The sequence below is a fragment of the Astatotilapia calliptera genome, chromosome 15, assembly GCF_964374335.1.
Source record: "Astatotilapia calliptera chromosome 15, fAstCal68.1, whole genome shotgun sequence".
Classification (NCBI taxonomy): Eukaryota; Metazoa; Chordata; class Actinopteri; order Cichliformes; family Cichlidae; genus Astatotilapia; species Astatotilapia calliptera.
In genome coordinates this window covers 27,992,130-28,003,340 of record NC_137436.1, presented here as the reverse complement: position 1 = coordinate 28,003,340, position 11,211 = coordinate 27,992,130, and the positions used below count along the sequence as shown (strand labels likewise).

Here is an 11,211-nt window from a genome sequence, read left to right as displayed (position 1 = left end):
TGTGAAGATCATATGTGATGCTGCCAACATTATCACAAATGTGGAAGCCAAGTGGCCAGGCTCTGTCCATGACTCACAAATATTCCGTGAATGTACACTGAGCACAAAATTTGGACATGGTGAGTTGAGAATACTTTAAAATATATAAAGACCAATTGCTTCAGAAGTGTATCCTTCTGTCTTAGGAGAGTTCACTGGCTACTTGCTTGGTGATAGGGGGTATCCATGTTTACCCTATTTGCTTACCCCTTACCCTGACCCGGGCCCACAGCAGCGATATAATCTGGCTAATTGCAGGACAAGAGCCAGAATTGAAATGACTATCGGAATGCTTAAGGCCCGGTTCCAGTGCCTGCAAAGACTCAGGGTCACCCCAGAAAGGGCATGTGACATTATTGTGGCATGTGTGATTCTTCACAACATTGCCACAATTAGAGGAGAACACTGTCCTTCTGAACCAAACATCAGCAGTGATCCAAACCATGAACATCCTGACCCTCCCACGGACATACAAGATGGAAGAGCAGTCAGAGACACCATATGTCACAATCATTTCTTTTGACCCATCACCTCAACATGTTGAAAGAAGAATAAACAGATGTTTTGTTCAACTGGCTTTATTGGTCGCCTGTATTTCCTGTACACAAAGTATTAAAAGATGTAAACCTCATAAAGTGTCTCTGTTGCTTCCTCCTCTGTAACAGCTGTCAATGTTTCTTCATTATTTTCCTGTAGTAAAGAAATAAACAACATTGCTGTTCTACTGTAAACTCATATAATCTGTGGAGTATTACTCACAACTGCATGTTGGTCTGGCTCAACAGGAGGCTGCACCAGATGCAGTACACCATCACCATCAACTGATAGAATATGAGGTTTACACAGGTCACTTATAACTTACAAGGGACCAAATGGCAATTAACAAACATACCAATCACCTTACACTTCATTGTCATTATGCTCTCAAAGACAACCAAGACTGAGGGAAGGCAAAATCAGTAGGAAAATAACTTCACTACAAAATAATCCATTATGGTAAAGAGTTTATCAGATGACTGAGTAGCACTGCGAAGGTGACTGTGAAGAAAGGATGTATGCACATCATGTATTATTTTGAATTTACCCCTTATGTAGGCACTTGTGTCTTGCGGGGTTATTGACTCAGAGGATGTCCCCGCAGAGATGCCTTCGGCCACAGGGCGCCCACTGTTTTGGCTGAGGGCCAACTGCTCAGCCTCTGTGAGTGGTGGTGGTGGAGGACCCCCACCTGTTTTTCGGGCCTCCGCTTTTTTTCTGTTGGCTATAACGGGTCACATTTGAGCATACAGAGTAAGCAAATATGTACTTGTAATGTGCTCAGATAATTTCAATAAGTGCTTACAGAAAGAAAATTAATGTAGCCTCTAACTGCAATTGATTTACATCGGACAAACAGACCAAGCACTATGGCTCATAATACAATTACACCTCACCTGTTTGGACTATATTTTTATATTTCATTTTTACTTGCTGCCAGGAACGTTTGGGGCCTGTTGGGTTGCACCTGCGCTCACATCACATCACAAAATAAAATGTATAAAATAACAAATAAAATAACATATGATAAAATAACGTGTTAAATGGGTGGAAATCCCTAGATCAATGTTTATATTAACACTCACGCATTGACTCTGTCGGCTATGTTTTGCCATGCATGCTCCCTGTCTTTCGCAGCTGAGGCTGTGTTACTTTTTTCCGCGGAATTTGCGTGTTATCGGCATATGCTGCCATCAGAATTTCGGCCTCAAGCGCTGTAAAATACATTGACCACGCCTTCTTTCCCTCCGTCTCCATGGTGACTCGCTTAATCTGTGCTCCGCTTATCAGGGCTTTATGTATCCTCGTCCGCGCGCTTCACTTGGGGTTAAAGCAACTCCGCGTTGACTGAACTAATTGTTATCAGCCTTTCTGAAACCGAATATTCCGAGTTGGACAGTTCAGGGTTACTCAACCCTGAGTATCGTTTTTCACTCTGAGTTTTCTAAACCGGCTTCCTGAAACAGGGCCCTGGTCTCAGAACCAGACGATCTTGGTTCTGACTGTCCAGTTTTATGTATTTATTTGATTTGATTTTCGGTTGTTACAGACGGGACAGACATGACTGGGGGATAGAAGGAGGAAGGATGAAAGAAAGAGAGGGAGAGAAAGAAAAATAGAGGGGAGAAGAGATGGTGAGAAAGGCGGGAAGAAAAAAACAAAAAACAAAACACCTGGATCACCTGTATGGGGATAAGAAAAAACAGAAGAGTAAACAAACAAAAAACAACATAATAAATACAACACAATCACAATAAAGTAGCTAACAGCAGATAACAGTCGATACTAAATATGAAATGTTATTGTGCAGTACGCAAGACCGACAGCGCACAATGTGCTTTGAGGTAGCAGCCAAGAAAGGTGAAGTGTGTGTCTGTGAAAACCCGTGTGTACACCTGTGCTTGAATTCAAAAGGTTTCTCCATGTAACGATCTGCTAGGAAGTGTGGGGAGCCACAGCACCGTCCCCCAGGGCATGAAGCAGGTATGGAGGAGATCCAGGCCCCAGACATCCAGAGGTCCCAGAATACGAGGACCCATGGAGGACCACCAGGGGGGCAACTGTGCCACCCTCCTGGGAAGAGCTGAGGAAAGCCCCAAACAAGAGGTCACCCAGCAGCCACGGAGCAGAGGCCAGAGGGGGTTGCAGTGACGTGCCTGCGGACTCTGCAGGCAGCCAGCTGTGCCAGAGAGGACCGGGCCTCAGGCCCAGAGGCCTGAGGGTACCCCACCCACCGGAAGGGGCCCAGCCGGGCCACAGTCGCCAGGTCCTGCCAATCGGCCACCAGGAGTGAGTTGGTACATACATGAGCGCCCAGCCCCAGACACCAAGAACCACCAACACACCAACGTCTGAGGGCATCAGCTACTGGCAGGGAGTGTGGTGAGGGGAGATAGGCCTCCATACCTCGGAGAGCCTGAGATGTTCCCAGAGAGGTGGAGTCTAGGTCCCAGCTGACATATAGACACAGACAAAGAGGCGTACGCAGACACAAACATGCATTCCCACCCCCATATACACAAACAAATACTCGGCACTCACCCGACGTGGAGACAGACACAAATAGGCACTGTACACACATTCACACTCCCCAAACATACTCTACATCCCAGGTCCGGGTACCCCCGCCCCCAGAGGGGCAAACCATACCTGGACCCAGGAGATGTAACCCTTCTCACTGGGGTAGAGGAAGGCAGACCGCCTCCTTATCTGCAGTAGCAGGGAGGCCCCGCATCCCAGACCCCAATCCGACGGCCAGCACCTCCTCCCAGCCCCCCAGCCCCGATGGTTAACAGAACGCGGGGTGAGTGAAGACCCCAAACCTGAGTAATGTGGTTGTCTAGGTTGCGGATTAAAATTGAGGGACAGGCGGCCAGAAGGGGGCAGAGGGGGAGTGCCTCCCCTGCACCCTGGTGACACACCTGCACCCCAAGTCCTGCGTGTGTGTGGTGGATTGGGAAGAGGGAGGCAGCTGAGGATGGGGAGGGAAGAAAGGGAGGGGCTGGGGCTGTGGCTGTGGCTACAATGTAGCTTGCCATCACCAGTGTGTGCATGGGTGGATGACTGGATATGTAAAGCGCTTTGGGGTCCTTAGGGGCTAGTAAAGCGCTATATAAATACAGGCCATTTAGAGAGCCCTACAGTTGGGCTGATGCACCCGCCCACCACCCCGGCAACACAACAACCAGGACCCAAGGCCCAGCCAGAGAGCCCCAGCCCAGGGGCGGAGCACCCCCAGAACCACAAGCCTCCAAGCCCGTCCCGGACCCACCCAGGGGCAGCCAGGCTACCAGGCCAGTAACCAACGTCCGCCAGCACAGACCCTCCCCCATGTTTGCTGTACGCAGCTACAAGGAAAACACCATCTAAGGCTACATTCATACTGCACGCGAAAGCGCATCATATCCGACTTTTTTGACCCTATGCGACCCATATCCGATCATGGTATGACAGTGTGAACAGCACAAATCCGATATTTTCAAATCCGACCTGGGTCACTTTCATATGTGCTACTGAATCCAATACATATCTGAAAGCGACTGCTGTTTGAATGGTCATGCCGCATTAAATCCGTCTTTTATGTCACTGACACAAGACAGATGCCAATTATCAGCGCCGGAAATGCGCCCGATAAGACATCGCGAACGCTTCCTGGCCATCCAGTGTAGATGTTAGTGAAACTGTTGGGAAGACAACGTTGGAGAAACGTGAACATTTTATTTGTACTGTATTATCTCCACATTCTGACAGAAATCTGCAACTATCCTTTGAAGCACCACTTCTCTCTAAGAGGGAAGATTGCTCTGCAGACAAGGGAATCTGCCAGTAGCCCTTGTTTAAATCCAGCATCGTGAAAAAACAAGCAGTGCCCAACCAGTCCAGGAGATCGTCGACCTGGGGCATTGGGTACACATCGAACGTGACACCTCATTCACCTTGCGGTAGTCCACACAGAACCGTATAGACCCATCTTTCTTCACCACAAGAACTATGGGCATATATCTTATATACCATATAACTATGGGGCTACTTTTTAGCCTCAGCATATTGTTCAATTCTGCAATTCAGCAATTTGTCTTTTATGCTCCAGGAGCCTGTAGGGCCATGAACCCACTGTCACGCCAGGGTGTGTCTCAATATGGTGCTCTATGAGAGACGTTCGGCCGGGCAGGGGGAGAACACATCAGCAAAGCGCTGTTGCAGTGCACCAACATCTGCTCTCTGGGCCTGTGTGAGTGGTCATCACAATGGAGGGAGGCGGGGATGGTGGAATTTGGCACCTCCGGCCCACACTCATCTCTCTCCTTAACCAGGCTCAACAGAGCAGTGGTTTCAGCCTCCCTCCATGCTTTAAGGAGGTTGAGGTGGTAAATTTGCGTCGCTCCTCTCCTGTCTGACTGGTCAACCTCATAGTCAACGTCCCCCACTCGCTGTGTGACCACAAAGGGCCCTCGTCACTTGGCGAGCTGGAGAATGGTAGTAATACAAGCACTTTGTCTCCTGGTGAAAATTGCCTGAGCCTAGCCCCTCTGTTGTACAAGCTTTGCTGATGTTGCTGGGCCTGGAGTAAATTCTCCCGTGATAACCACCCCAACCTGTGCAGCTTTGCTCTCAGGCCCAGCACGTATTGAATTTTATTCTTTGTGGGGCTCGACCCTTCCTCCCAGTTGTCTTGAATCAAGTCGAGCACCCCTTGCGGCTACCTGCCATACAGTAACTCAAAGGGAGAAAATCCCATGGAGGCCTGGGGTCTAGCCACCGATCCCAATTTCGTTCATCCTCGTGAATAAACTTAAGAATCATGGACTTTAAAGTTTTTTTCAGCCGCTCCACCAGCCCATCAGTCTGAGGGTATTAGACACTGGTCCGAATAGATTTAATGTCCAGTAATTTGTATAGCTCCCTCAGAGTGCGAGACATGAACGACGTGGTCTGGTCAGTCAGCATTTCTTTCGGAATACCGACTCGCAAGACAATGCCTGGGCCACACTCTTGAAATGGTGTGCAGCAGTACTGCTTACGGGTATCACGTTGCATAAACCACCAGCACCAACACAAAGCGATAGCCGCGTGCACTCCGGTGGAATGGCCCGAAGGTATCCATACCAATGCGCTCAAACGGCATCTCCATCAGCGGTAATGGGCGCATTCCTTTGGAATGGCTGGGTGGTTAACCAGCTGGCATTCTGGGCACCACCAGCGGCGCACATCGGCCCAAATACCCGGCCAATAGAATTAGGCCATTATGCGCTCCAGAGTTTTCTTGCATCCTAAATGCCCTGCCATGGGGTTTGAATAAGCCGCCTGGAAAATGTTTCCCGGCGGCTTTGTGGCACCAACAACTGGGTGCAGATCTCATTCGTGCGAGTGTCAAGACTCACTGGAACTGGGTGTAAGTCCGCGAGGCTTCAGGGTGCACCAGCAGACCATCAATATCTATCACCTGGTCATAGGCTGAGCGTAGGGTGTCATCCCGAGACTGCTCTAGGGAAAAATCTTCTGTGGGGTGCATAACCGGAGGCAGTGGGGCCTCTGTAGAGGTTCCCGCCACCTCCTCCCCCCCAGAGTCAGTATCAGTCGACCCAGTGTCACTGCTAAGTGCCGGGCAAACATTACACAAATTTACTGGTTGCGATTTCACCAGTAAGCTGTGGAACTGTGCCCAAAATGGGATGCGACATGCCTCTCTCCGTCCTGCTGATCTCGCCTCCCCTCCCCTGAGCTGCAGACAACAGCAGCTGACGCTCTGAGGGCCCCCCCCCCCTGCCCGCAGTACCGGCGGCGGTCCTGCCGGCAGGTTGGTCCTCCGCCAGTGTTGGCCCCGGACGCAGCCAGCTCGCCGCCGTATCCTCCAGCTGTCGAGCCCAAGTGAACGGCTGCTCCCCCGCTGACATCTGACTAGCCCGAAATCGCCTCCGGTAGTCCTCCGGGGTGAACCCGAGCCAATCCAATACTGCCCTGCAAACATCCTCAAAGACACCCCGGGACGCCGGGGGCAGGCTGGGCCGCCATCTGTGCCTCCCCTGACAGCAGCGGCAGAAGCCTGGAAGCCCACTCCTCCTCAGGCCACTGGCAGGCAAGTGCTGTGGCCTGGAATGTCTGCATAAAGATTAGCGGGTCCAAGATGACATGGTTGAAGTTCCCCAAGATTGCAATGAAGGCACTCAGGTGCTAAGTCTGTAACTGGGCTATGGCAGAGTGGATAGTGTCAGCCTAATTTCAGGTAATGCCGGGGCCCAGTTCTGATCACCTGGTTAATTGTATTTCTGTTTTCATTGTCTGGTTTCAGTCAGTTTCAGGCCTAGGATTCATACTGAACTCGTAAAAGTCTGACACCAATTTTTAGCCTAGATTTGACCTGATTTTAATCAAACAAAGTTTTTCTTGCTGGCTGGTCATGACTCATTTAGATAAATTGAACAGGGTCTTTCATAGGGCGTCATTTATAACGTGTTCTTGTCTTTCTTGGTCTGTTCTGATTTCGTCTGGTCCTTCCTAGTCTGTTCGAGTACCTCTTGGCTGATGAATGTCCTGTAGAGTTCATGAGCGTTGGTCTGGAATGTTTCTTTCAGATCGAAACTGCAGGTTTGGTTACGATCACCTGTGGGACAGGGGGCGGTACTGGAGGAGCACTTGGGGGCGGGGCTAATCTGCAGGACAACACAGAAAAATCAAAGGTCAGCACTTCAACAGTGAGGCTGAACAGGAGCTAAGTCAGGACAGGAGGAGCATCCTACTTGGGTTTTATTGGTCTTAACCTCATTCTTCTTGGTCGACACAGATGAATGCTGCTTCAGTGCGTTGGTGGTGGGAAGAATCATTCCCTGACCAAACTCTGTGGGATCAGAGGTCACAGTTACCCCAAGGTTCATCTCCCTGGCTGATCTTTACAGGTGTAAATTTCATAATGAAGCGTTTTAGGGACTGTCTCAGAGTAATGGCTTGCTGAGGGCTGAAACTACAAACGTTCCAACCACCAGGAGAAGCTCAAAACAGAGTACTAAAGCTCCACTTAGATTTAACGTGTTTTGCTCACATGCATTTGTAGTGGATGTGTCACAATCCTGGGTCTTTTTACCCAGCGTTTTGAGTTTTTGTTAATTTGGATGTTTATGGTTTATGTTTAAGTTCATTGGGTTTTCTAAGGTAATTTGTTTATTAGTTTCCCCTTAAGTTTTCAACCCCTGTATTAAGTATCCCTTGTCCTTTATGTGTTTCATGTCTTCATGTCTTTTGTTGTGACAACATGAACTTGACACATCTGCGTTTCATTATCTTTCCCATTTTATTTTAAAGAGGTTCTGTGTTCCTGTGTTCTATGTGTTTAGCTTTACGTTTCCCCTGTGATGTCGTTATCCTCACTTGTTTCCCCATGTGTTTCCACTTCCCTCATTATCCTCCTGTGTGTACTTCTGTGTTTTCAGTCATTTCTTGTCAGGTCGTCTGCTGTTTTCACGTCATGCATCCAGGTTTTTTTTCCATGTCTCCATGCCAGGTTTCATGTTGAAGGTTTTTTCATGCTTTAATCTTAATTCACCCAGTTTAGTTTATTGTTTAGTTTCACCTTTGTCTTTTGTTTTGTACTTCTTTGCCAGCCTTAATAAACGGCTCGGTTTTGTTATTCCATGTCACGTTTCACATTCTGTTTTGGTCTGCATTTGAGTTATTTTTCGCAATACATACAGTCTGCCTCAGCCAGACTCTGACAGGATTGCTGGGTGCTAGAGTTAATTGTAGACTCTGGTTGTCTCAGTAACTCACCCCCTCATATCAGCAGTATTCTTAACACTTTAGTATTCACTTCCAACTATTATCTCAAGCCTGGACCCACCCACCTCTCACTGCTGAATTTCACAGAACTTTAATGGTTTCAAGTTTCCACATTACTTCTAGCTTTTTCCTGTTTAGACCCACCCCTAAAAGGCTTTGATAGTTACTGACCGATCTACTTAAGAGACACAGAGGAGACACCCACGAACAGTTCTAAAAACTCCTTATGGTCAGAAACTGCCTGATGTCTTCTAGGTAACACACCTGATTTGAGCCGCTGGACATACTCGCCCAGAACCCTGCGAACCTCCTGGATGCCGGAGGTCTTCATGAGGTCCAGGAGAGGTGTGTTGGGCTGGTGATCTGGATAGCAACATAATTATCAATACACTCATCTGTGCAGTCATCACTGGGTTGCAGGGTATGTGATCAGAATCAGAAGTCAAACTCACATCCAGGTCATCCTCGTCATTCTCGTCAGACAGGTTGGACACATCAATAGTTCCTCTGAACTTCACTCCCCTGCAGGACATCCCTGCACACAGAAAACAGTTGGCACTACAGAAAAAGAGCAACCCTATGTTAAAATCCCCGCTGTACACGTGGCTAGAGATTCTGGCAGTCATAGTCAAATGTATTCCAAGGGCCAGAGCGGGTGACACTGAGTCAAAATGAAACCTTTCATTCAAGATAAGAGTAGATTTAGTAGTTATAATTAATATCATCAGCAAAGACTCCTGGTTTACAATAATGGCTTACACAGCAGTGGGGAAGAACTCTTCAGTATTATATTTTTTCAATACCATGTGCCAACACAATGCAGAGCCACTGCTTGAACTCTACTCCCATAGAGATTGATTATCTTGTTTAAAATGTTACCTGATTCTGAAAAAGAAAGACTGAAATCAAAAGCACTTGACTCCCTGGTATAAATGAATAATGTGCATTTTCAACCAGATAACCTGTGAGCTAAAGAGGAAATGGTGTCTTGCTGATTTAGAAGATCTTCATTTAGCAGGAAAAATAATTTGTTGCTCAATAAAAGTAAAGCATGAAGACCTGACTATTCAACACTCACAATGAAGATTCTTTACAGTTTTTCCCCAGTGACCACTGAAGTTAGGGTTAACGCTGATAATATTTCAAAATAACTGCTCAAACATACTCCGAGAGTTATCATCATGATAGCTGCCATGTTGTGCGACGTGCTTCTAGAAGAACTTTGGCTAAAAGGTTTAGTGCATGGGTCTCAAACCTAAATGAGCTATGGGCCACTGCTGGCACTGTCATCTTATTGGAGGGCCACTTCAGTGTTCAAGTAATACAAATCAAACAAATAAGAAAACACACACAAATATTTTCTAAAATGTAGTGTTGTATTTTTAAATTTCAAATATTGTATAACAAGACAAAACGTTTTTTTTCTCACTCTTAACTGAAGCCCTTCATTGAACCACCAAATAAACACATCAGTACTCTCTACCTGGCCAGACACATGGCAGCACTTCTACTATCATTTTGTTCATATTTAACAAATATGCAGACATAAGTGTACACATTAGTTTTTGACTCTCTCACTGAACTAACAGAGCCAATCCCTCAGCATATTTGTACTCTCTGCTCATATTGCCTTCATATTAAATCATTTTTGGCTTCTTAAATAACTCATTTTAACAAAAAAAAAAAGTCACTTCAAGGATCAAACTGTCAATATACGGGGCAGCAAGTAGCCCCTGGGTTGTGAGTTTGAGACCCCATATCTACAGCATCTACGTGAAGGTTAAAGTCAGTCACATGAACCAAATTGAGATGGTCTCCCATGATGAATGGATGGACGACATCATCAGTGAGATCACTGACCCAGCCAGCTGAGTCTCAGCTGCCACTCGTAGAAGTAGAAGAGCTTCCCTTTGCGGTTATTGATGGAAGCTTCTCCCTCCAGCTTAGTGACTTCGGTCAGATGGCAGACACCCTCAGGTCCCTCCACCTGCACACCGAGCAGCAACTGATGGAGGCACTCCGAGGACCAGGAGGACACATCTCGCTCTGTCCTGACCAGGGGAGAGAGGAGGGTCAGCGGGTACCAAATCACGCCCACCTCTGACATCACAGAGTTCAAAAATACCTCCAAACATGTGCTGAACCAGCTGCGGCTCACATAACACACACTGAGAGTCTAAAATAGCTCATCCTACAGTATCACATACACACTGAGATCATTCTGGAAATGTCCTCTTCTTACTCAGTCATGACATTCAGGCTGTTACCATGGAAATGAGGCCAGTGCCCTCAGTTACCTGCAGGAAGCCCCAAAGATTACTCAAAAATTAACTTCTTGCGCGTTTTCTATCACTGAGCTGAAGCAACTTCTATAGCAACAGCATTACCTGAATTCTACCTTCATCAGTCTGTCTGTCTGCCACATGGACCAGTTTATATTTATTACAATAAATAAGTAGTAGTAATAATAATAGTAGTATAATGAGTACTGCAGTGATGGTAGCATTGATGAAGATGAACAGACCAGTGCCAGTTGTTGACGTTGGTGGCGTCAGCTCTCTCCTCTACTATCCATCGAGGATCTCCTTCACCCCACTTAGCCATCACGATCGCTGATCAATACAGGGCCAATGAGACACTGCTGCTCACACTGGTAAAACCCTAAGCCTGACACCAGCTGAAAAATGAAACGCCCACTTCCTCTTAGCACTGTCAAAGTAAAAGCACAGAGGACCTGGGACCGACAGTTACCTTGAGGCCAGCTGTGGGTCTTTGCTCCCAGATTGAGAACCAGCAGAGCTATACCTGCACGCTGCTCTCAGGTGATAATAACCTAAAGCCTCCCAGGTGGAAATAAATCAGCTG

The 11,211-nt window shown here is 47.3% G+C and overlaps 1 protein-coding gene and 1 long non-coding RNA gene across 2 annotated transcripts; both read right to left on the bottom strand.

Moving 5' to 3' along the window:
* Positions 1–601: 601 nt before the first annotated feature.
* Positions 602–1,256, bottom strand: LOC145420362 (uncharacterized). The gene is made up of 2 exons (XR_013901666.1): positions 1,124–1,256; positions 602–729 (listed from the first exon to the last, which is right to left on the bottom strand). It is a non-coding gene; the product is annotated as an uncharacterized LOC145420362 (long non-coding RNA).
* Positions 1,257–2,046: 790 nt separating this feature from the next.
* Positions 2,047–11,094, bottom strand: LOC113037503 (activator of 90 kDa heat shock protein ATPase homolog 1). The gene is given in 8 exon segments (XM_080289520.1): positions 2,047–2,238; positions 2,241–2,258; positions 7,089–7,226; positions 7,314–7,411; positions 8,611–8,709; positions 8,795–8,881; positions 10,207–10,397; positions 10,871–11,094. Coding segments are annotated over 8 exon segments (861 nt in total). The 5' UTR covers positions 10,951–11,094; the 3' UTR covers positions 2,047–2,088.
* Positions 11,095–11,211: the final 117 nt, after the last annotated feature.